At 45.9% G+C, this 26,714-nt stretch overlaps 3 protein-coding genes across 3 annotated transcripts; 1 reads left to right on the top strand and 2 right to left on the bottom strand.

Moving 5' to 3' along the window:
- Nucleotides 1-2,656: 2,656 nt before the first annotated feature.
- N7446_014035 (uncharacterized protein) lies at nucleotides 2,657-3,194 on the bottom strand (the record flags this gene model as incomplete). Its single annotated transcript, XM_058522774.1, has 2 exons — nucleotides 3,064-3,194; nucleotides 2,657-3,007 (listed from the first exon to the last, which is right to left on the bottom strand). The coding sequence occupies exons 1-2, from the start codon at nucleotides 3,157-3,159 to the stop codon at nucleotides 2,657-2,659; spliced, it is 447 nt and encodes a 148-aa protein (XP_058364867.1). The 5' UTR covers nucleotides 3,160-3,194.
- A 6,837-nt stretch (nucleotides 3,195-10,031) lies between these two features.
- On the bottom strand, nucleotides 10,032-11,828 carry N7446_014034 (cytochrome P450; the record flags this gene model as incomplete). The annotated part of the gene is made up of 5 exons (XM_058522773.1): nucleotides 10,032-10,236; nucleotides 10,299-10,462; nucleotides 10,525-10,609; nucleotides 10,667-10,692; nucleotides 10,752-11,828. The coding sequence occupies 5 exons, from the start codon at nucleotides 11,826-11,828 to the stop codon at nucleotides 10,032-10,034; spliced, it is 1,557 nt and encodes a 518-aa protein (XP_058364866.1).
- Nucleotides 11,829-13,086: 1,258 nt separating this feature from the next.
- On the top strand, nucleotides 13,087-14,448 carry N7446_014033 (class I SAM-dependent methyltransferase; the record flags this gene model as incomplete). The annotated part of the gene is made up of 8 exons (XM_058522772.1): nucleotides 13,087-13,160; nucleotides 13,224-13,280; nucleotides 13,331-13,360; nucleotides 13,418-13,459; nucleotides 13,518-13,634; nucleotides 13,693-13,718; nucleotides 13,769-13,955; nucleotides 14,016-14,448. Coding segments are annotated over 8 exons (966 nt in total), but the record flags the coding sequence as incomplete, so codon positions are not given.
- Nucleotides 14,449-26,714: the final 12,266 nt, after the last annotated feature.

The raw sequence follows: 26,714 nt of genomic DNA, 5'->3' as shown, positions 1-26,714 counted from the left end.
TCCAGACCCTCGAAACAAGCTTCCTCATCATCAAATCGATGAGCCTATTGGCCATCAAAGCCAACAAAGCCAGGAAAGCTTCAAGGAAGCAGATCACTTGCTCCTCAACCCTGAATCGGACAATGAAGAAAGCTCCGATGAATCTGCCGACAATCTCACCTCTGAAGTAGACGCATACCTAACAAGCAATCAATCTCCTCTCGATATGGCCGAGGAGGACAAGCTATCGCCGTCCAAAACCGACAAGATCATTAGAGCACTAGCTTTCAGACCCTCAGTGATCTCAAAAAGTGACAGAAGGGAAATCCAGGCATGGGAAGACACTACAACGGTATTATTAGCTCAAAAGCTGGCTAGTAATGACCTTCATACCCTACCTCAAAACATGGAGGAAATCCCTACCAAATGGCTCGACTCTCCAGTCTCTCTTGCTCAAGCGAAAGCTTCACCTCTCTGGCCATGGTGGCAGAGAGCTATGCAAGCAGAGATCTCACAATTTGAAGCTCTCGGTGTATGGAAAACGGCGACACCGCCTAAGGGCGCCCGCCCACTTCGTGGTCGATGGGTATACAAATTGAAGACTGATTCAGCGGGTAAACCAGCGAAGTTCAAAGCTCGCTGGGTCGCTCGCGGAGACCAGCAACTTCCTGGTATTGACTTTGACGAAGTCTACGCCAGTACTGGCCGATATGACACCCTTCGAGTGCTCCTTGCCGTCATCGCAATGCGAGACCTTCACACCACGCATATGGACGTCAACTTAGCGTATCTCAATGCAGCTTTGGAGGAAGAAACGTATATGCATTACCCAGAAGGCTTCGAGGACCGCGGAGCATTTTGCAGGCTTTATAAAAGCTTGTACGGACTTCGCCAGTCGGCAGCAAACTGGTACAAAACCCTCTCCGAATACCTCCACTCCAGGCAATTCATGAGCACCAAGGCTGATCCATGCCTTTACGTACGCCATGTCCAGGGGGTGGAATAGTGCTCATCTTCGTCTATGTTGACGACTTGCTGATAGCAGCAACTTCGGAGAAGCTTCTTAACGACACTAAAGAAGCTATTTCAGCAAAATGGTCAACTTCCGACCTCGGTGAAGTGTCATATTACCTTGGCCTTCGCATCAAAAGAGACAGGAAGCAGAGGCTGCTGAGCATTGACCAGCAAGCATATGTTGACGGATTTGCTAAACCAACAACCAAGATAGCTTCACCAAGCCCTCTTACTCCGATGAATCCTATCGCAGTACTCAAGAAAGCTGATCCAGAGCTTCCTACCGACACCTTACGAGGCGAGGAATATAGGAAGACCACTGGCAAAATCGGCTATGCGAGCAACAACTCCAGGCCCGACCTTACCCTCGCATTCTCCATACTGTCGAAATTCAATCAGAGCCCCGACGAATCGCATACCCTCGCCGCCGACCACGCCATTAGTTATGCCAAGAGAACCAGCGGATATGGGATCACTTACGGCAAGGCGAAGGAAGCAGGCAATACTGGTTTTGAAGAAGGTCTAGGGTTGTGGGGGTGCGTGGACGCGAGCTTCGCTTCCGACCCCGACACTATGAGATCGAGAACCGGCTGGGTATTCTTCCTCGCCGGCGCTCCTATTTCATGGTGTACTCGCCGTCAAACCAGCGTCACGAAGTCTTCAGCTGAGGCTGAATACTACGCTCTCTCAGACGCAGGAAGCCAGGCCGTATGGCTGCGTCGCTTGCTAGACGATCTAGGCATTGGCAACAAGGGTGAAGCAGTGCATTTGCTCTGTGATAGCCTCTCAGCTATTGCTCTTACGACGTCCGCGAAGAACCATTCGAGGAGCAAGCATATTGACGTCCATTGGCACTGGATTCGCGAAGCCGTCGAAGATCAAAAGATACGGCTGTCGCATGTGCCAGGTGTCCGTAATATAGCGGATGGCCTCACAAAACCGCTCCCGAAACCGTCATTTGACGAGTTCAGGAAGCAGTTATCCATTTCTCTCATCAACTGAAGAGATATCTTGCTCCATGAGCAAAATGGCATTCTGATTCGACCGATCAGAATCGAGTATTTGGGGAAGTTATTTGACACCCTATCCATTCATTTTAGAGCTGAATTTTATGGCTTTTGAACCTCTGAAATGCTTGCTGCATTCAGGGGGTGTGTTGTGATCTGAAGCTCGCCAAGCACTGCTAATGCTTGGCTGAGCAGCGCTATAGAGAGCTTCAGAGCACTTGGTTGAATGCATCAAGCAACGTGGCCTTTTCATAAAAGCTAGTGAGCTGATCACGCAATAGTTTCATGAAAGGCATATCGTATGCATTTGACCATTATAAATAGCTATAGAGAAGCCTCCTTCGGGAGGTAGACTTAAATCATCTCGTTTTACTGCCCATTGCTCATGCATAGTGCTTCTCAGACCATTGTAAATTACAACACTACAAACATATATATCTCCATCATGAAGACATGGAAATTCTCCAAGCTCCCTAAAGAGGCTTGATATCAGCTAAAAAACATTCTGCTAAAATGAAAAATACCTATAAACCATGGTTGTTGAGATATAAAGTTGTAATTTATCGCATTTACTATGGTGTTTTGGGGTGGCCACTCGCTTGGGGTGGCCACTCGCATGTGAAATACGTTAATTTAATTTTCATTTCATGAAGTGATTACTGAATATCATCCTGCTCCTCCCTATCCGTATTGTCCAATTCATCGCAGTTTTGAGTACGAAGACGTCGAATTTCAGAGGTCAACTCATCGCAAATATTTTGTAGTCTCTCATTCTCTTTCTCAAGCTTCTCGCAACGATCATCCAAGGTCGTAGCAAGAGACTCGTTCCTCTGAATCCAGTAGGGGCACTGTGTGTGATCAGATTCCAGTTCATCGTAGTCTCTTTGAACTTTTGCCAATTTCGCCCGAGTGTCTGCGAGTTCGGATCTGAGCCTTTTATTTGAATCTGTAGTGGTGTCGATCAAATGATCGCAAAGCTGGTGGTCCTCGATTGTTCCATCGGACTCCTAGCAAAGTGAGTTTGTCTTCTAGGAGGGAACTAAGGGTGGGGTGCCTGACTCACCGAAAGAATGGTGTCGATTTCACGTTGGAGACGTCGTCTCTTGACTGGTCGACACAAATCAGTCAAGTTTCGGCCGGACTTGGTTGCATTTGGCATTGTGTCAAGCCAGATAGAAGATGGAGGATGAGGTAAGAACACAAATAATTTGGCTTCCTCCCGACTAGTTCTTGTGGTTGCAATAACCACGACGAGAGGGATATGGTCGAAAGAATAAAATTTTAAAAATTGACTGACAGTCAGGCCAACGCGATTTAAAAGGAGCTTCTAGCTATGATTTTTGGCCCCCAGCCCGGGAAATAAGCTTTGACCATTTGAAGTTTAGCGGGTGCTAAGATGCTACCAGTGCTGTCTCTAGGCATTGTTTCCTTTTGGAGACAACATAGATGTATGATTGGCCGCATTGTATTTCGAACTTTGGCGAGACCTGGCACATTACTGGGTCCTTGAGCAAGAAAACAAGTGTGTCTGGGGTTGTCTCTTTTCGATTACCTCTTTACGAGGTTTGATTACCGAGAAACATGTGCCTTCGCTCGATGTGTCTTGACTTAGCCTGCGTAGTACTGGTTCTGTCCTCCTCTTGGTAATCTCAAGAAGCAAAGCTACAGTTTGTGGGCCACCAGATGGCCTGGAACACCCTGAAGGCTGATCCCGGTACGAAAGAAGCTAAGGGTGGAATAATTTCGGGGAAGTCGGAAGGTGGATCCCATGCTCTGCTAAAGCCGATATGGAAATAGTCAGATAAGCCGTGATCAGCCAAGGCAAAATTTCAACGTGATGGATAGATAAATCTCTCCCTCACGGTTTACGACATGCAGCCATCTCTCGATGGCGCTGCGCGGGATACCAAAACCAATAAATTCTATAGTTACAGTAGCTTCCCTTTCACAGACTCACTTTCTCGTAATAGCCCGCTGGGGCTCAAATCAGAATTGCGGCCCCCAGTTAATTAATTTCCCTCATCTAAGTCCCGCTCATGATCGGTGGGTCGCGCTCACACCTCACGTCGCTTCCAATCGCCGCATTCTGCTCAAACGATATCTCACGGTGCAGGGAATCGCCCAAAACTTGGCCCAACGCTCGTTGGAGATGAGTAGGGTTCCAGGTCGTGATGAGGAAATTTGATATAAATGCGTTCGGGGTGATGTGTGATTCCGGGGTGCAGTCTTCCGATTGAAGAGAAATATACTTTGTTAAGATTTACGATGTAGGTAGTAGGGGAGAAGAATATATAAAGAGATGGTCCTTTTCCAGAGAGATTGTTTAGGTCTGATCCCTCATATTATGAGGGATCCGCTATTTAATGAGTGAAAGCTTTGTTCAAGCTATAAGTCATTGAGCAGGTTGAACGTTGATCTGATTCATTCCTGAGGTATCAGGATGGATGCCTGAAACATCAGTCATCCATTGTCAGATGCCGTATGAATCTCAACATACTTGAGTGGTTAGTGCTTGGGCTTGGAGAGAAAAAAAGAAGGCTTAGAAGCCAAACTGATCAATGTTCTGTCCAACGGGGAGCATACAAACACTCCTAATAGCATGCAGGTCCGTGTATGTCCGAATGGTTCGTATAAGTCGACAAGCTGAGCGACGCGGAGAGGGGAGAGGGACCAGGTGGGACCGTATCAGACAGTGCTTCTTGGGTCATGGGCCCTATCTTTGGTTCGGCTGTCCTCGGTCTTGTCCACTTGATTTGAAGCTGAGATGGTTATTGTTAGTTTATTCGGCTAGAAATGACGGGATTTTCGCCTCACCTTCTCCTTGCACGCAAACTTAAATTAACAACCTGGCCGTCTGCGAAAGTACGGCTCAAGCAACACGAAACATCAGCTCCTCCCGGTGTCGTCAGACTTTCAGGCTCGAGAGACGCGGACGCCATCCAAGGACAACGATGGTCACCCACTGGACGACGGATCTAAGCCGCAAGCAGGCTACCCTATGAGGGTGTTCGAATGCCGAGAGACAGACACTGATATACGCTCCATTGGGTCTTGCATCAGGTAGGCATACCAACGCATGATCGATGAACTAAATCCACTGGAAGTAAGTCGAGGTAGCGATCATCGATGCCACCAGTAGTCATGTGGAAGAAACAGAGTATGCGATGGTGTTGGTGCAGGGGAGGTCGAGCAGACAAGACATTTGCTCGCTTCGCAATCTGAGGGTGTCTCCTGTTGTGAGATCCGAGTCAGCATGTGTTGATCCAGTTCCACGAGATGTCGTGCTTTACGTTGTTCATGAAGAATTCCCCGAGTGGATACTTGAAGCAGATGATAAACAAGGATAGTGACCATACCAGCCTATCAACTAGATCACTGCCAATTCTCTTCTGCAATGCAGTCACCAATATGCCATGTTGTATCCAGGTTCGTCGCACTCTCCGGCTGTCGCTTCGAGAAGTCGCGCTGGATGAACCGACAAAGGTCACAACGCGGCAAAGGCGTATGACGAGCCCACGCGTGACAAGAAATTGTACAGTTGTACAGAGAGACCGCTTTGTGCAGAGAACGAGAGATTGAGGCACTCCGTCGTTCAGTGTGTGAAGGCGGTGAGGAGGGGAAAGACGCGATGGCGCGTCGGCCCCTTGGTCTTATCTGAGTCGGCGGGAATAGGTAACTCGCCACGAGACCTTGCGCGGTTGGCGATGGGCTGCTCCTGCAACGGCATGAAGATGTCAGTGGTGTTTGTGTCTGGGGCACAGACTGGCAGAAAATCAAAAGCGGCGCAGCACGAGGCGCGATATTCCACTCACCTCATCGTGGATAACGAACGTCTGGAGCTGATGTATCCTGTTGTCCTGCGAACTTGGTTTGCGGTATTTTTCGTAGAAAATATCGCATGGTTTGAAGTGACAGGGCCAGAAAGGTGTATAAGCCATGATCCTGTGCGGAGCACTGACGGAATGCTGGTTCGGACTCACTCTGGTGCGCTGTCAACAGTTTCCTGTCCATCATTAGCTTGTTGGTCGGCGAGACAATGCATGACTTACAGTACATGTTTTACAAAAGACACAGGAAAGGGCTCCCTGGCTGGAGTAAATTGGACGGAACGCATGGATCTTTCTTTCGCATCGTCTTTGAAGTCAGTCCAGTTTCGGATAGGGTCGCGCTGAAATCTACTTACCTGTATGGAAATCGCTCTTTTGCATCGATATTCAGGGACCGGACAGTGGTCGGTTGCTATGGTGGACAGATGTTCGCATAGATACATCGACCATCTAACATAAATCTGCTACTTTGATCGGCTGCCATGGGTGGCATAGTGGACCTGGTGGGAATCTCGTTCTCACAAGTACTTTCTAGATTGTCGGCCCACGATGTATCCATAGATGTCAGTACAGTAGAAATTCCAGTAGGTTGAGGGAAGAACTCATCAGGTGCCTCAAACCGAGGGCCTGCTCGACTTTGCACGGCAAGTGACAGTATTGTGGAACGAATCGCTGAGGGGAGAGGACGTATTTATACGCTTCTCGGCTCCTGTCGCGTACGTGCTCTATTTAGGGAGCAAACGTCGAAGGACACAGTGCCTATCTTAAGTGAGGAATGATATAAATGATATAACATATACCGCAAGTATATGCAGCGAATTTCTTGGTGTGGTTTTAGATGGTCACCGAGAAAACATGCTAAAGTCAAGTAGAGAATGAGTCAAAGTGAGTCGGTTAAGAAACGTTGGCTCACCGTTGAATCTACGGTCCTAATATTGAGGCAATGGAAGCTGTTCTTTCTTTGATTTTACCAACGGCACTCACATTTTCATCCAAGGAACATGGAAATTTTCTGGCCTCGCTCGAGTGTTGATTGTCTGAGCTGTGTGTGGTTCTGTCCGTCTAGGCTGCGGAAAGCGTCAGGCCGCGGTCGCACTGGCACGGGTACTCAACCCATCACCCGTTGAAGCTTGGCCGTCCTTGTTGACGGACGGGAAAAAGTCAACTTTTGAACTTGTGATCATGGTTGAGATAGATACCTTTTCTTTTCGATTTTCTTTTTCAATCCTCTAGGTTTTACTCTATTTACTTTTTGGAATTTCTGAGCTCTCAAACGAATGTGGAAAATGCGTTGAAAATGCGTTGTGATTGAATATATATCTCCTGGACCGTTCATCACCAGAAGCCACTAATATGAAGCATATTCACCAACCATCAACACCGCGAGATTGATCATCAACGCCACCATTGAATGGGCTGCTAACAGAGCACTGAAATTCAAAAGCCGACTGTGTGATTGATTTTCACTATGACAGTGAGACTGAGCATACTGTAATGGAATGAAGATGTGTCTCCCATGGAAAGGCCTTCTTTATTCGGGCCCTGCCACCGGTTTGAAGGCTTTCTATCCCGTCTACTTCGAAAAGCCTTCGCATTGTTGTACCTATATGTTGCCATAAATTACTCATTCCATAAATTTCTGTGACAACTTATTTTGTCGACATGGAAACCAGCTGTCGCTTTTCGAAACCCCGAAGCACACTCGTGCACACCAACGGCTCTGTCAACCCGAGATTCCATTTATGTGGCAGTATCATCCTACTCTGCTTTATCTACCGTGTGTCTCAGTGCCCTTCATCCATAAGCAATACGGCCACAGCTTTGGTTTCTCTCTTAGTCAATCTCATTTGTTTTGGGACTTCTACCTTTTGTCACTACGTGCTGTATTCGAGAAAGCAGCTCCCTTCTTCCTACTTCCTGTTGGACCACCTTGGAATTATTCTTCACATATGGGGGACATCTGTATCAGTTTTGCTTTTAGAGGCTACTGATAGCGGGAACAACAATTCCATTTTCCTGGGAGTCACACTGGGCGGGCTGGTCTGTGCCACATATTTGATAACCTGGCCAAGGGAGAAGAGAGAACGAGTGCTGGTGATTGGAGGGTTCGGAGCATTGGTTTTATGCAGCGTCTCGATCTACAACGCTGTCTTTTCTGATATATCTCGACTGACAGCCTCTTATATCTTTATGGCTTTGGTTAACGGCATCGGAGGGTGGTTCTACTCTCATGGGTCTATTCAAGTCCTGAGTCAACGTTCACCCAAGCCCTATACTGTGTCGGGGCATACGTTGATGCACCTATGCTCCCTGATTGCATCCATATTTCACGCCTCAATCTTGGTTTCTTCTGTTTGTTCTGACACACTTGAGCCCTTGATCACATGAGGCTTCGGATTCGGCTCTTTCTCTGAGAATTCGGCATGTTTGTTGATAATGACGATGGCACATAAGATCTCAATCAGCTCGGCTGCGTATACCGACCATTGGCATATCGGCTCGACCTGAACCTGTGATGATTCTGTAATCTCTAGGCTGTCGTCCAGCGCTACGGCTGCAGCGCTGTTGCATCTCACTCCTGACATACACCCCTGTCAGTGTGTGTTGGCACCAACGGAAGGATAATTTGAGATTAAGTCGTCTGTGTAAGCTATCTGAGGTCGGCGAGCACCTCATAACACGACACCCAGATTTCAACCTCTTCAACACGGATATCCTAAGCTCAGCGACCTAATCTCTGATTCCCCTCACTTCGACAATGAGGAGCGACCTCCTAAACCAGGCAAACCGCCGGATTTATTCATGCGAACATGGAAAACTTCTGCTGGAATTACAACAGTCCGGTTTATTCCAGCTCTAGCAATAAAAATAAATGTACAGTTATTAGGATTCTAGGTAGGCTAGTAACAATCGATTTCATGTTCCAGTAAGTGTTCACTAAAGACTCGCATCTTGCATATAACACTATAACACACGACTATTTTCTTTCTACTCGGGGCGCTGGTACAGTAAGAGTTGCGCCGCAGCTGCCGTGCTCGACCAATCGCTGGAAACAACCGACAGCATATAAGTTTAGATCGGACCCATGGATCCATGGTAACCAATCCTTGGTCAACTGGCGACCTGATTGAATCACTGACCTGAGTGGGCGGATATTATCACGCCTGGGCAATTGAATGAATATGCAAGGAGGGGAAGATAAGACGAGGAAAGAAGGGTTCTGAACCGGCTCCTATAGTAAACAAAAGGTAAAGGAAAATTCATTCTTTTTGCTACGTTGAAAAATAGCCTTTGGATCACGCTTAGGCAAAACGCCCAACAGCTTTGGCGTTATGCCGACAACACTTGGAACCTGGCAATAATTTTGCGACTCACTTTAGCTCCGAACTAAAACCGAAAGGACCAGCACATGGCTGGTGAAGGCTTCTGGAATTTTCGAGCGAAATGGGACCATGCCACTCCAAGAAGGAGAAAGGAGTAGCAGCGGACCAACCACACGTTGCATTTTCTATTCTTGCTCCCAGAATATCAACACTTTTGGTTGGAGTAAATGGAACCATCCATCCACCCATCCGCTGTACTCGCCGACCAACAAACCATGCTTCATCCACCGAAGATAGCCCTGATAGCCCCCCTTAACCTTGCTCTGCCCAACACCACCGTGTGGGTCATCAAGGAGCTCAGAGAGAATGACGGGAGTGCTCAATATGGCGTGGTTACATGTTCAGTCTTGTTGTGATATATGGTTGGTGCAGATCAGGAACCAAGCCGAATCATCGGAAATAATTCCTTCACAATCTACGCGAAAACCACCTTGATTTACAATCAATTTGGACCTCACATTGTATTTATAACCTCTTGAATACCCTCAGAAATAAGCACAATCAACCATTTCTCTGAACTACAACAAGTCTCAGTAATGCCCGTTTAGTTCGCAACGCTTAAGGCGGGGCATCACCCTAGTCGGGTAATAATGCCAATTCATAGGTTTCCCACTTCCTCAGTGTCACGGTTAGGACCTCCCTACGTGAAAAAGGTCCATATAGTTCAGAATATTCTCAGTCGGAGAGTGCGCGTCACACGTATAATCTCTTTTTCTGTTTGTTTTCGTAACTTGAGTTCAGTTTATTATGGCCTGGAGATTGGTTCGGCCATGTTAAGGCTTGAATTATGAAACCGGATGACTGTCCTGTTAATGAGGCGGTCATGGAACGGGGGAGTTCTTGCTCGAACTTGGGCGTCTATTCCACCCCTTAATCATGACGCGAACGCCTGAGCTCCCTTTTCTTGGATGGCCGTTGAACATATCACGCGCAATACGGACATCATCAATTGTAGTTTTGTACAGCTCCATCTCAAATTCCCTGAAAATTGTGGCGACTGCCAAAAGTATTTCAGCCTTCGCGAGACTAATGGACCGATGTTAGTGCACTGTAGCATTGGAACAAGGAACCAAGGAAATTACACATACGGAATGCCGATACACTGCCTTGATCCTTTGCTAAAGGCGACCAGGTATTTTTCGAGGTGTTTCCTTTGTGTTGGATCCATCCATCTTTCGGGGACAAAACTTTGGGAATTGGGAAAAATATCTTCATTATGGTGTATAAATAAGCTTGTCATACCGACGGGCACCTAAAGTCTGTGGTAAGCGGGCGTTGACTTGAAAAAAAAGTAGGAAAACAAAGGCAAGTTACCCCAGGAGGAATGACCCAATCTTTATACCTCATAGGCCGATCTGGGGAGCTACGTTGAAGCCGAGTTGCAACAGCGTTTGTGATTCTGCAAATCGGAATGAGCAATCAGATAAATCGACTATAGTGAAGGAAAGTTTTATACCTGAGGCCCTCTAGCATAACAGAAGTCTGGTTCTGTCAGCGACCAATTTCCATTGCAAAATGCAGCCAAGACATAGAAAACTCACCAGGTAAGGCATTGACTCATAATCCACTAAGGACGCCGTCCCATCGGGATCCAGGTGATTCAGTTCCTCGCGTAGTTTCTGAAGCTTTTTAGGATTATTCAGGAGGTGGAAAGTGATGGTGGCCAAATTTCTGGCAGTCGTTTCTCCACCAGCCACAACAACAGTGAAAACCTCTTGGCTTAAGCGATCAGCTGCTTTCTCTTCTGGTGGGAGTGTGCTTTCCAGAAAAGCATGAAATAATGTGCCTTTGGGCACACTTGGCCTGTCGCCTTTGGAAATGCTGTCGAAGGTTTGGCTATCAATGACCAAGCTAGCTAGGCGCAGGCTTTCAATTTTCTGGTCGATAACTGGCCCGATGTCAGGGTTGATGCTAACGACGAGCCATCGTGGGAGTAGCTCGAACAGGCTTATCATCCAGCGGAATTGTTTGAATTGAATGCCCGCATGCACGATGGCCTGGATTGTTTTGGACCATTGTGGGCTGAAATCAGGATCATCAAGATAGTGAAAAGACTCTCCCATAGTGTATTCCACGACCACGTCTGTGGTGAAAGCATTAAACGCGTGGTACACATGTAGTGGAGCAGGTCTATCCTTCCACGCGCGCATACCAATGCACAATTTGTCAACCATACCCCGAAGCATTGGCTCCAGACGTCGGATTCGTTGCTGAGAAAAGAATGGATTCATTGGTTGACGCCGCATCCGATGACACCGATAGTCGACTGAGCCGAATGCGGAAGCCGGTGCCCCAAACATCCCTGTTAAATGTAATGACTTATTTCGCGGGGCATCTCGAGAGTACAGTGTTTCATAATATTCAGGATCGTCAATGTGTAGCTCGTAAGGGCTGATTCGCACGACTGGGCCATATTTCCGATGCATCTCGGCGATTCGAAAGGTGTATTGACCTTCTAGGAACGAATCGTAGTAAAATTCATACCACATTGTCAGAGCGGCCAATTTGGGTCCCGGGAAGTGAGCAATAGGTGAAAGCCATAGCCGATATATAGCTAGCCAAAGCGCGTAGGCCGCCCCCGCAACACTTAGGGAGAGGGTTGCGTGCCACCACACCATGGTCAACAGAGTAGCAAGTGGAAGAAAAGAATCTAGTACAGCCACCGAGGCAAAGAAGGAAAGAGGAAAGGAGGAAATACATTCTTAATTGGTGGCCAACCACCTTCCTTTTTATACGCTAGAGCTGCTCCCCACCCGGAAAGATTAGGGTTTCTAGGGCACATGAACGAGTAGGACACAATGCATTGCTTACCTAAGATATTTCAAAAGCCCGCAACTATCTAAAGAGATGGATAAGGAACCCAAATCGTCTGAGCGCGGTCTTTGGTAATGGAGACGTGTTTAGAACCCCAACTGCGCCAGTTTGGTCATGTCGAAGGTTGCTCAAGTGGGCTGAATTCACTAGCGCAGCTGCAGCCCGTCGCTTCGGGACGGGTCAACTATCTTTCCCCCCACCCGTGAGTCTACATTACCCATTATGATTCGACCATAAGAAAAGGCAACTGGAGCTAGCCTTAAGGTTGGTATTGCTACTCCACTGCGGTTGTCAACCTCGTTGCCTTCCCCCGTCTCATTCACACAATCTAGTTCAACTTTAACTTCTTTTCACGGTGGCCTGCTTTTCTGCTCTCTGTGATGCATGCCACAGGTTCCTCCCCGCTTCACCCAGGGAACTTTATTCGCTCACGAAAAGACCGCAGGTCATAGCAAAGGATTCGAGCTCCGGCCCTGCTTTTAAGTTCGCGCCCTAGCGCGTAAGCCGTATACGTACTTTTGTAGTCGGATCCGTGTTGGGTGGCCCGCAGCCCGTTACAGTAAAACAAAATAATCCAGGCTTGGACACTTTCTCTTCCAGGTTGTGACAGTGTAAGCGGAGCCGGCCAGATTTGGATCGGTTGACAATCATCTATCTGTCGTCCAGGGGAATGTGCTTCTGTTCAGCCAGCTAAGCGCTTATGCGTATCGATGGGCCTTTCAGATCTGCTTCGTATAGACGATCCTCACACCCATCATTCAACTCGTGAACCGGGGTATATTGTACTGCATCCAGGAGACTCCCGTCATTGATTGAATGGCGACAGGGAAAGGGAGTCGTTCTGCCCCGCTTTTGACTGGCTAATTTGACGCTCGGGCCATCCCAAACTGGTACTTTTGTGTCCCACTCCGCCCGCTTTTCCAACCCTTTTGGGGTAATTCGGCCCACAATTGAATCTTGTGTCTTCTACATCTTCGCACCAGTTGTTGAAAATCGTGTCTTGACCATGGCCGACCAACCTATTGCTATAGCAAGTATTGCTAGTCCTTTCTATAAGATAGAAGCCTGACGGAGTTATTTAAGGATCCGGATTTGTATGCTGTCGACAGTACCTACTATCCCGATGATTGGCAATCGTAAGTGGCTCGTGCAGCAACTATCCCGGATCAGATATAAAGCTTACCTTTGGTTTCATCCAGGGAAACAACGTCCATCGGATCTTCGATTTACCGAGGTTTGATGGAAAATGGCAGACGGTAGGTATATCGACAATCGCCGAAACCAGAAGACTAATTGCAAACTCCAGGTACCAAACACTCCGGAACAAAGACTACATGTAAGCAGGCGAGTTGAGGACAAGCGTTCCATCGCGCGATCTCACGCATCGTTATAGCCTTCCTTCGGATGAACGACAGTTCGAAGCGTACGAAGCTGGGTATGTCTTTGGTCAATGCAGTTATCTGCATAATAGTATCCTCGCTAATGAACATAAGGCATCTTGTTGCTCTCATCATGGAGTCGGAAAGCGAAAACCCATTCTTCCTATCTCCTATTGGTAACTCGCCCCAGCATATTCTGGACATAGGAACTGGCCGGGGGACCTGGGCTATGTACGTGTGTTATCTTATCATGTTTCTTATCGAAATGCTTCCTACTGACTCCATCAAGTGACGTTGCCGACATGTTTCCTAGCGGTTAGTTTCCACAAGCATTCTTTCACTTTCATGCTCCTGACGGGCCACAGCAACCGTTCGTGGGGTCGATCTTTTTCCGCCACCGGTTTCCTGGATGCCCCCAAATTGCATTCTGGAGGTCGACGACGTTCAGCAGGATTGGACATGGCAAGGGTCATTTGATTTGATACATATGCGTATCATGATCGGGTCATTTGATGGAACAGAATGGGACAGCCTCTACCAGCAATGCTTTGAGTGAGCAGGAGTGATGACCCTAATTGATATCTGAAATAGCGTCTGACAGTTCGGCACTAGGAAACTTTGCCCGGGTGGGTGGATTGAGCAATTGGAGGTCAGTCCCGTCATTGAGACTGATGATAGTAGCCTGCCCGCTGACAATATCCTGAATGACTGGGGTCCGAACATGCTGGGTTGCGGTGAGCGCGCCGGTCGGGGCTGCGACACCTTCGATACTATGGCCAGGAGAATTCGAAACGCGGGATTTGTCGATGTTCATGAGAAACTTTACAAGTGGCCTATTGGACCGTGGCCTAGAGACCAGAAACTGAAGGATGCAGGCGCCGCCAATTTCGAGCATTGGGTTAACGGGATGGAGGGTTGGTGTATGTGGTTGCTCACCAAGTTCGGCCACCCGCAACCCTGGGACAAAGAAGAAGTCTATGTATATGTAGCCAAGCTACGAAAAGAGCTTAATAATCCACGATTTCATATATGGCATCAAGGGTAAGTGGTGTATTCTTCTGTCTCTCCCTTTCCATTTCTTCGACTGACAACGCAGACGGAGAGTATGGGCGCGAAAGCCGATGCCAACAGATGCGCCAGATAACCCAAAAAATCGTTCAACGAGACCATCATTTTAACCGTCACCTTGAGCATCGGTGAAGAAAATCCAACGCCATTTAACGCAATAAGTGGGAGATAGAGAATTCGGCGTGTCATTGTCCCGTGTTGAGCGAGCTATTGCTAGAAGAAAGTGCGGATATCAACCCTCCAGGCCGCAATTATGGAACAGCTTTTGCGAGGCGCCTCTTGGTGAAAAGAAAACAAAAAAAAAAAAAAAAAAAAAAAAAGAAAAAGGAAAACCCCCAAATACTGTACATACAAATCTGATCTAATTAATCGCCACAAGCCCCTGATTCCAGCTACGTTGTATCGTTAAATACGAAAGCATTCCTTGACAAATTATCACCTCATAATGGAAAACTGTCGACGAAGGACGGTCGTATTGGCCTATTGGCCTACTGGCTGCAGTGCTGCTCATGCTGTTGTATTGAATGACTTGTTGATTTATCTCGTTGCGGCAATTTGATTCCTATCTTCAAAGACAAAAGATCGTCCTGTCCATTCCCATTTGTAGTGATTCCTCTTCAATATTAGCTTGCGGATAGGGAGTGAGAGGACTCTTCCGGGGACTTGCATCCCTCGTATGCAAATCCCTCGTTGGCATCCTTGTCAACGTTTCTGGTAGCTGGGATAGGGGAATAAGGGTAGGAGATGCTGGCCCAATAGAGATACGCTTTATCTGTCTCAGGAGCAAGGAACTGATATGTAATTCAGCTCAACAAGCCTTCCTCTTCATCAAAGCAGATTCAGCGGCGTCTGGCTCCAAGATTTCATACGTAGCACCTTTGGAACGGTCGCAAACCCATTTAGTGGGTGTCTGCGGACTGGTTTGCCAACGGAGACAATTCAAACAGCCGCAGGAGCGTTGCCTAATGCTTGTGATGAGCACCCGCGATCTAGCTCGGAGAAATCTCAGAAGAGCTATGACGAGATTTAAGTGTTCAGACAAAGGCTGCCATAATTGTCTGGAACGGGCGAGATTGCAAGTTGGATAACATTACAATTGAGGGTCTGTACAGTAGTTTTCGAAATCAGTTATACCTCCAAACTACTGCAACTGCATTCCCGGATAATAAATCCGAGAGACGCTAACCCACTTTAGCTTACCGCTCTATAAGTTTGGCAAAACACGGGTTCCAGCTCAGCGGGACCCGTGAAAAGTTCAACGGGACCCGTGAAAATATGACTAATGACGGGTCCCGTTCAGCTCTGCCACCTCATCGGGTCCTGGCTTTGTGCAGGTCCCGTTCAGCTTTTATGCCTCAATTTTATCTATTTATGTTGACTTTTATACAATATTACCTAAAGCTTTGACCCACTTAATACTAAAACGCACTATATCCTAATACATCACTATACACATGTTGTATATTATTGCTTTATGTCTAGATTTCTAAGAGGGTGTAAAAGGATTCGACCAAAATAGCCTTGCTTGTTATAAATTGCAAACAAACAAAGCAATATTAAATGATTCGAAGGGTCATGAGGAAAATCAACAAAGAAAGTGAGAGATATATAATTTATCAACAACAACACACCACCACTTCCCTCCTTCTTCACCACCCACATTTTCTTTTCCCAGGTATGAACATCTGTTTACAATCCTCTCTGATGCGTTTTTACATACGTCAGGCATATGTTAACTATCTCCAGGAAACCAACATGGCGAACCTGGCACTGCACCCCGGACTGGGTCCAACCCAGGACGATTTTGACAACAACACGGTTTTGACCGCTGTAAACCCCGAGGTCTTCGCGGGTTACGCTCATGGTATGTGGACACAGGACGTGTTATTTACATATAATAAACATATCCAGGCCCAATCCCAGACAACAACCCAGGGTGGAAGCCTATTGCATACCACACAGCGATGGCAGCTGGTATCCGCAAGTACGATATCAAGGCGGCTGATATCATGGCGAACCCCCTCCAAACCAGGCCCTTGTCCTCAACAAGGAGAACATCGGCGTGTACGTTGTTATTGGATACGTTCCACATATGTATGGCGGATACTAATATGAGTTACAACAGCTGCGATATCCTGGTCAATCCTCCACGCCAGATGTGCGGTATGGTCCTGCCAGATGGGCCTTCGATGCGTCGTCACATACGCCAGGAGCATGCTGGAGCTCGTAAGTACTTGTGGATTGGATATGCCTGACTTATGCTTACAATGCACCAACCAAATAGTCGTTATGCCTGATCGTCGTGCCAAGCGCAGGGAGGACATCATTTCTGCCCACAACGCCATCAAGCGTTGGATCCTTCAGCTTGGCTGGCAAAATGCGAGCTACGTGCATGAGCCTGGTCGTGGCTCTGATAATGGCCTTGTTGGATTTTGGTGCGATGCTCTGGAGCGTATTGCGTAAGTGCAACTCAGTGAATGGATATACTAAGCATATGTTAATTATATCTACAGGGCCAATAACGCGAAGTTCAGAGCCACTTATGGCTCCCGTTTTCATCGATTCCAAGTCCCCTCAACCCCAACCTCTGGCCATCGGAGCCGTCGTGTAAGTTGGATTTTTACATATGTCTGACTTATGCTAATATTATACAGCGTGGACCCGATGTCCCTGCTAATCCTATTCCTTTCCCTGGCTTCGGACCTACTACGGCTGCTTCTAACGGAGGTAACATGGGTAGTGTCATTGAGGACGACGAATCTGACGATCCAGACTTCGTTGGTGATAACACTGAGGACGATGAAGACTCGGAGGATGATGATAGTGAGAGCGATGGGGACGACGTAGAGGGTGGTGATGGAGACGTTAGCAGTTCCAGTGCCTTCGAGTCCGTGGCCTAGATCGCTGTAGTATTTTTCTTGCAGATTTTTATTTCTACATGATAATACATTGACCATATGCAAATTGCACACTTGGATCTAAATAAACATAAGTTAAACGTATCCAAAAAATATCCAAATAAATAAAATTGACTCTATTAACTATGCAAATTGCGTAGTAATTCCTCTTTTCTCTTTTGAAGAGCCTGAATCCTTTGTTTTCGCTCAAGATCTGCAATTTCCTGCCGTAAAATTGCCTCTTCATCAAGTAGAACCTGATTCCTAGTAAGCTGCTGAGATATACTATCCTGTGGCGCTAATCTAGGTGATTCAGATAGAATTGAACTACCTCTATATTGAGAGATAATCGACTGCGCTTGAGGTGTACCTTGACCATATACTGAGCTTATGTCGGTAGTATCTGAAGTAGCGACTGAAACAGAATCAGAGATACCTATAGGCTCGGGTGGCTGCATTGCTGGATCAAATGTATCATAGGGATTGGCTGGATTCCAAGGAAGATATGGTCTCCGAGTTCGACGATTTGCAGAGTGACGGTTTCGTTTGTCTAGAATAAAATAAGCATAAGTTAGACATATGTAACAAAGAAATACTAACCCTTTTTTCGATATTGCTTTGCAATCCGATGAATAGGATTTAAAGAACGCCAAGTAGGGTAGATACCCTCCTCAATTGCAAGTTTGTTTTTCTTCTCCATCTCCCGAGTATGTCTTTTACATCTAGATAATATATGTTAGTAATAGAAACATACTAATATAAAAAACTTACCGAAGAATTGCAGTTAATAGAGCTTGCTTCCGGCCAATTGCCTCATTATCATGAAAATGACTGCTTTCGCTAATCCCAGTATGATGTGGAGCATTTGTCCACCATCTAATAGGGATTTTTGAAGCTTCAGACGTGATTCCAGCAAGAATCCAGTCAACCTTCTTATTTGCAAACCACTTCTGGGTCTCTGGCCATTTTTCCGCGACATCATCCATGATTTGGATAACTTCTGCCTTGGAATTTGCAGTCCAGATTAGATCAATTGCCGCAGTAGCTTCATGATCAGGAAATCTTTTGCGAAATGCCCGTTTAACATGTGTTTGGCAAAGGATTAGAACATGTTGCAAATGCTCTGACCATATCCAGCGAGGATCTAGTTCAGCAAGATAGTCTCCAAGCCCTATAAATAAATGATCTAGTTAGTATAATTTTCACATATGTTTAGTATATCAATCACATACCAGGTGCCTGCTTTTTGCACATATCCACTGTAACAGTACGGATACCGTCACTATGATCATCACCACCTTGCTGGTACGCCCATCGAATAGGCTTCCGTCCAACATCGCCAAGTATCTTGAAGATCTTTCGAAAAAGAACCCGATACGCCTCACGGGTTTCAAGGTTCATAAAAGCATAGGCGTATGTATTAAGACCTTTTATAATTAGCATAAGTTTAACATATGTTCAGGATAAGGTAGACTAATACTTCTTGCCTGTTCGTTCCACGAAGAAATTGAGAACACTTTAGTCTGTCCTTGAACCATTTTGAAAGCAAGATCCATTTCAAGATGTTGTACGTTTTGAAAAAGCTTAGCTTGCTCGTAAGTACAACATATAATGAGATAATGCTCTCTTTGTTCGTCAAAGAAAAAGACCTCACGAATCCATTGCTCGTCATTGTTTTTAGTTAGATCGAACTGGTATTCGCGCCACACGCCAGCAAGACTTGTACCTTGTGGGTAATATAGCAGTCTTTGTTTATGAATCAAAGCAGTTACTTTATCCTCAATGTGCAAGCTTTTATGGATATAGCGAAGCGCGGAATCTCTATGTTGGCTTAGGATTCTTGCAAATGTAGGCGAAAGCATCAATTTACCTAGGGTTAGTTAATAAAACAGGACTTAGTATTAGGAAACGATAACGTACGTGCAGTTAATCCTAGTATATCTTGAGCGTCGATTGCCTGTACAATCTCGCGACCAATCTCATGTGGTAGCTTTGTTGGTGGCGGTGGAAAATGCGAATGAGACCCTCGGCATAACGTATTTCCCGGGCGAGTGGCCATCCTGGTCGAGTGGCCACCTCAAAACACCATACTAAATCGGATAAATTACAACTCACTACCTTAACAACGGCGATCTATAGAGAATTTGCCTTATAGCACAATACTTTTTAGGAAATTGTTAAGACTCTTCAAGGGGTTTAAAAGAATTTTATAAAGTACTGATTAAGATATATATATTTCTGGTTTTTAGCACTGTAATTTTCGGTAATTTTCGAAACCACGATGACATAGTCTTCAACTCTCTTTGAAATTGATATATAGTACAAATGCGTCTTATCTATGTCCATCGATAAATAAGGAGCTAAAGTTTAAACGTGGTTGTTGAGATACTACGTTGTAATTCATCCGATTTAGTATGGTGTTTTGAGGTGGCCACTCGACCGGGATGGCCACTCGCCCGGGAAATACGTTACAACCATAAAGAATGGAAATCGATTCCATGAGCAAGGAATATAAACGTCCATCTTAACAGAGCACTCGGTCTTAGTCAATTTGCCAATCCCATCAGAGTGCACAGAATCTAGTATATATTTAGCATTTTTTGGACATATGTTTAGTATATCAAAAGTTTAAACGTACCACAATGTTGGCGTCTAGCTGAACGATGGGTAACAAAGTGGCAATTCCCGGTATGGTAACCCGTCGCTTGCATTCCATCCTTTTCACATAGAAGTTTCAAAAATGCAATATCGACCCTTGCAGCACTTCTAGATACAGGTTGGGCATAATGCCAAGTCTGTTCGGGTGAATTGTTAGGACAACCAATAAAGGTGATCTAACTATAGTAAGTATATATCTTACGTATAGATAGCATATAGACTTACTCCGTCCCGCTGCCACACTCTTGGCTTTTGTCCACTACATGTCAGGGTAGCTGGACCATAGCGACAGGGCCCGTCAATATTCCAGGTGTGGAGAAATCCAAAGTAGAGCCTATATAAGATATTAGTTAAATATATGTTAAGCTTAAGAAACCATTAACCTACTCTCTCGTTCGTTGCTCAATAATCTGGCTAATAGTCCCATGTATAGGCTTAGCGGCCTTTGACTGTAGTTCAAGAAACAGTTCTGGTTTAACCCGATTATACTTTGGTGATGAGTTCACAAGGCTATAGTGAACTTGATGACAGTGCTGAATCCCTGTACACTGAAAGGATCGATGCCATGACTTTGATTCTTTGTCATTAGGGCCTTTTTGGAGAAGTTTTGTGCTGATTTGCTTCGCAGACTTGAGATGTTTTGTGGAGAATTGAACCTATATTCATGAGTAATAACGTATTCGGCATGCGAGCTGGCCAGGTAAGCGAGCTGGCCACCCACCAATTATTACTAGCATTAAATTGTACATTTCAGCACCACAACATCTTATAATTGAAACTGAAGCTATTCAGACCTCTCTGGGCACCTATTTCTCTTATGTCCTACATTTTTACAAAGGCTACACCGCTGCCTTGCTCTCTGAGGAGGCTGAGTAGGTGTTGGCGAAGACCCTCCTTCTCTAGCTGATCCTGCTTCATCAGCTATTTCTTGTCCTGAAACCATCGATAAAGCCTCCAAAACAGTCATGCCACCTTCGTGAGCTATTCGCTTCCTTGTACGCTGCTTCTTTCGGGTAGTCTTCGCATTGGCAGCCCGTAATTCGCTATTTTCCTGACGCATAATAGTAGCGCCATGGATAGCTAAATGGCAGCCTTTTACGATCTGCTCAAAGGCTGCCTCTACCCGCGATGGGTTGTCTTGTAGCATTTTCTTAATAGATGATGCTTGTCGCCGTACATCCTTCGCTGTATACGGAGTTTTCGGGGTAAAATTGAGGCTCGAATCGCTTCCACGGCTCGGAGGAGGTGGGGTATGTAGGCGTATAGAAAGCTTCGAAACCACGCGATCCGGGTTAAAAGGGGCGATACCAGCAGCTGCGAAGCTATTCAGAATAGTGTCTTGCTTAAATGCTTCATTTCGAGCAGCAGGATAAGCCGTAAGAAAGTCGTTTTTATCGATTCGACAGACACCAAGCTTTACCTGCGACTCAACTAGCTTCCCGTATGCCCGCTTTAACACCCCAAAACAGCCGATATCGAGAGGCTGTAAGATATGAGATGAATGCGCCGGCATACAGATCGGTATAATCCTATTTTTTGAGCAGATATCGTCGAACTTAGGCGTAAGATGGCTGCCGTGGCCGTCGAGGACTAGGAGACGATACCTTCCCTTCGTCCGGCTAGTAGTCAATGGAATAAAGTGCTTTTGAAGCCATGCGAGGCCTATTTCATCGGTTGTCCATCCATTCTTGCTGACTTCGAAGCGCCAATCCCACGGCAAGTTGGTATCCTTAAACCAGGCCTCCATAAAGACCTTGCCCTTAAAGATAACGCATGGCGGTAGCGCCCACCCTGCCGCGCTTATAGCTTCAATTGCAGTCACCCATTCGCGGTTTCCAGGTTGTAAAACAGCTCTCCGACCGTAGGTTCTTCTCGTCACAACCTTTGCGGTAGCTGTAAGACCGAGGGCGAAGCCGGTTTCATCGAAATTGTAGATATCATCGTCTAGAATACCGTACTTCTCGATCGTAGACCTCACGAAGTTAAACCACGTTGAAATCGCCTTTTCGTCTTCGCATTGAGCTCGCCGGTAGTCGTAAGCCCTAGAGAATCGAGTAGAGAGCTCAGGATATCGATTGACGAAGTTTTTGACCCGTTTTTCGCCGACCGTAATGGGTGGAGTAGATCCACGCGCTTCCAGTAGTAAATTCGCTACCTCTCGTACAGTACTCGGCCGAGGAGCAGCTCCACGATCATCTAGTGAGATGATCCAATTATATAGCGATTCCTCCTCGAAAACAGTCAATTTATGGCTGTTAGCGCGTGTTTCGGCGCGGTAGGTGATACCACTAAGACGCGCCGAGAGCGTAGAGCGGGGGACATCAAAAAGCTCTGCAGCCTTGCGTAAAGAGCTAATTTCTTGTTTCTGAATGGCTTCAATAGCTAACAAGATCCTACCCTCTTGCTCAGTACGTTTTTGAGAGCTTTGAGAGCGAATTGGTGGCATGGTGGGTGGTTGAATAAAGACGGTCTAATTACATGAGGTGTTTTTGGGTGGGTGGCCAGCTCGCTTACCCGGCCAGCTCGCATGCCGAATACGTTAATTCCATATGTTAAGCATATCAAAATCTTACAGCCGACATAAGTTGTGTAAATATCTCATTAATGCCACTAAAGTCACTAGGCATATCCTGAAATGGATTGGTAGAGGCATGAATGATATGTAAGACACCATTGTCGTCCGTGGCAGGATATTCTGGAAGTAGAAGATGCTCCTGAACCTCATAGGCAGTGACAGTATCTCTACGATTGGTACTAATTAAAGTTCCATCAGTAGATACGTCTGTTTGGCTTAGGCCTAACATAGATATAGAACCTAAAGAACTATCATGATCCTCATTATCATAGTTCTCATTATTATAATGAGAACTAGCCTCGGATGACTGATAGCCATCTAGACAGTCCTCATATAGAGAGATCTCAGAGTTTGATCTCGGACGCTAGAATAAAGGATATAATTAGCATATGTATAATGTATCGCTAAGGTATAGTTAACTTACAGTTGGAATATCGTAAAGAATACGATTGAGTTCTAGTGCAGCTTGAGCCATACCCCCTATATTTGAAACCCTTTCAATATTAGGACAGGGTTGAGGCGGTAGGGAAGGCGATTGGAGGAAGGAATTCGCCATAATGAAGTATGCGTAAAGAATGCTTGTAAGAGCTGTGTAAAAGCACTGAAATAGGGGCGAATAAAAAAATTCTACGCTAAAAATTGATTATATAAGGCAGGATTTCCGGACCCGGTGAGGTGCCAGAGCTGATCGGGACCCGTCATTAGTCATATTTTCATGGGTCCCGTTGAACTTTTCACGGGTCCCGCTGAGCTGGGTGCCCGGCAAAACAGTGATAGTAATGACCTTACGTTGATAGATGAGTCATCGTAATAATACCGTAATATACCATAGAACCACGTCGAATCCTTGGGGAGTTGTGTAGTTGGTTTGGAGGATGCGCCTAGACCTCGAAAGGATCCGTTCTGATCTGTATCCGGATCCGCCCCGATCCGCCTTTGGGGCGGATCCGGATCTAGTTCTTCGATCCGCGGGGCGGTTCTATAAATCTTTGATCCGCCGGATTAACAAAAAGGACAAACATAAGAAACCCTGTGATATGCATATTTTATGTAGATTTGGGCTGTATTTTTAAGTATTTGGCTTACAGATTAATCAAAAAAGTATACTAATGAAATAGAAATTGATTTGGAACTCTCTAATTCTATTAAATCTAGGGCTTTAAGTACTCCCATTCACCATCATCCCGCTTTGAACGCTTTGGAACCCGCCCTGATGTACGCCTCTGAGTACCACTTGCATCCTGCAGATTTGAATTATCAGGTAGCGGGATCTCATCCTCTTGGACTTCTTCATCCTCGTCTCCGAGTTCAATCAGAGGTGTATCTCTGATATCTCTAAGAGGTCTTTTACCAAGCGCAACCCTGCTCGGGCCCTGCGATGGTTGAGCCTTAGCTGAGAAATCTTCTTCAGTATCACTGATTAGATCAAACATATCATCATCTAGCCTTTCGCTCTTCCTTTTCTCCTTCACTGCTTGTATCTCCTGTGCTGTAAGATACTCCTCTATCAAAGTATGCTGATCACTTTCAATGTCAAACCTCGATGTACATAAATACATCATAAGATCCTGGATAGTTGTCGGTTTAAGAGACCCTCGGCGGTAATGACAGATATCACGAGCAGTATTGAAGAGTCGTTCAACACCAGAACCAGTCGCAGGAATAGAAAGAACATCGCGTGCAAGGCTCGCAAGAACTGGGAACTCATACTGATTACACTTCCAAAAGACACATGGATTAATCTTGCGAGTACCTAGTAAAGGATTAGTAAGAGATAATAAAAGGTATTTAGTAATGATTCACTTACTACTTCCAAGATATTGTGTAAGCTCATCGTCTTGGTTGATCTCACACCCCTGGGCTTTCTGCCTGTCACCTATCTGATCAACTATAGAGAACTGCTCTATAGAAGAAACTCCATGCAACGCTGGCCGAGTTTCAAAGTAACGCTTCTTGTATGGCTCAAGGTATTTTTCAAGACTCTCGCGGTATTGTTTGCGATAAGGCCCATTCCAGTCCTTCCCAGAGAAGTATTCAAGCTTGTTCTGGGGTGCCATGATAGTCGCAATCGCATAGAGATCACCATAGGCCTTGTCGGTCTCGGCATAATAGTCTCTTAGCTTCTGTGTTGCATATTCGAGAGCGGTTCGCATTATTATCTGCCATCTTGCTTTCTTTCGTCTAAGCTGGTCCCTAGACCTCTCGAGATGATCGAATAGCTGATTGTAGATACTAAAGACTATATGGATAGTGACATCCTTAGTCTTTGAGAGAACACTTGTGAAGTTGAAGAAGGGTTGTGTGATAGAAAGAAGATAGTCAATCTGCTTCCATTCGTCCTTAGTGAGCACAAGGTCAGAGAGGCCACACTCAGAGCAATACTTGTCGCAGATAGTCTGTAGTCTTTTGGCACGCTGGAGCATCAGAAATGTAGAATTCCACCGGGTTTTAACGTCCTGCATCAGAACAAGCTTTGGTTCTTTGGACTGGAGCTCGAGGAATTGCTCTCTACGCTGAGGGCTTCTATTAACCCAGACTGCTAGTCGCCGAACCTAGGTTGATATTAGTATAATATTAGCTAAGAAAGAAGGAGGGGGGGGGGGATTTCTTACCTTATTAAGGGTAAGCACGATATCTTTCTTCTCTCCATGAGCTTTACCCCGGGACTCAGAATCTGTCCATTCCATTTCTTCTCGGTCATTCTTTGGGGCTGCTTCCATCCTGCCGAGAAGCTCGTTTAAACTGAGTTGAATAACATGTGCCATACACGGGATTCGAACAATAGGGGTACCATCTGGTAACACGAGTGAATCAAGAGCTTTCATGATACTATCATGGAGCGTCGTGTTATTTGATGCATTGTCAGTGGTCATTGTTAAAACCCGATCTTCGATGTGATGTTTTTTTAAAAGATCCAAGAGGACAACACTAAGGTCGGCCCCTTTATGGCTTCCATGAAGTGGCTCAAATCCAAGCAAGATCTCACGGTAATGCCAGTCTATATCGATAAAATATCCGGTAATGGCCATAAAGGCTTGGCGGAAGGGCGAGGTCCAGCAGTCTAATGCAATAGAAAGCTTCGCACCTGACGGAAGCATCTGTAGAAGGCCTTTTTGGCGTTCTATCACTTTCGCCTGGATCTTCTGTCGTACTAGATATGCAGACAAAACCCGAGGCGGAGATGAGGCGAGACTAGCCAGTTTGACTAGTTTATGAAACCGAGGATGTTCAACAAACTGAAATGGTAGTCGTAACTCAGTAATTAGAGATATCACACACTCATCAAACTCCTCGAGGGTAAATTTCTCTGGCTGAGGGCCATTAAGTACCTAAGATAAACAAGTTAATTGTAGGTTCAAGGAGGAGTAGGCATAATAAAAATAAGTTCTAACATACCCCTGATTGAAGAAGCTTTCGAATATCCTGTGAGGGTTTCGATCTCCGGCAATTAACACCCTCCCGGACATGCTTATTTAGGGAGGATGTCCCACGATTTCCGACCGCGGGGTGGATGATAACCTGGCTGCATACTTTGCACATGACCTTAGGTGACCCATTTTGAATCATAGCAACCTGATAGAAGTGTTTCCAACAGTCCGCTTGGCGTCGTTTCTCGAAGATATTCCTTTTCATCTGACTTCCATACTCTGTCATCAACCACCACCCACAGAATTCATCATTCATCTCCTCAGTCCAGAGTATAAAGTGCTTCTGGTTTGTCGTAGGCCCAACACGTTCTAGAGTCGGTGGAACAGGAGGTACTATTAATGGTCGAGCGGAATCGCCGTCAGGTGTAAGGGTGGATGTCTGCTGAGATAGAGCACTAGGGGTAAAATATATTGCTCCGTCAGAAGGAATATCTGAAAGGTTATCTAGAGGATTATCCTCAAAGATAGAGGAAGGGTAGGTATCCGAGAACTGAGAGGCTTGACTTTGTGACATAGTGAATAAGTATCACTACTAACTTTAGTAAAGAGAAAGAAGGAGACTTACAGGGAGGAAAGAAGCGAGAAAGAAGGGAAATTAAAAGACGCGACCAGGAGCGCGAGCTGAACGACATTGTAGATATATCAATTCTAATATGGGCTAGGCGACCTACAGCCCTACTATATG

Source organism: Penicillium canescens (assembly GCF_028828765.1).
Source record: "Penicillium canescens strain IBT 15451 chromosome Unknown utg000012l_segment0_segment0, whole genome shotgun sequence".
NCBI lineage: Eukaryota > Fungi > Ascomycota > Eurotiomycetes > Eurotiales > Aspergillaceae > Penicillium > Penicillium canescens.
This window is presented reverse-complemented; position numbering and strand designations above follow the sequence as displayed.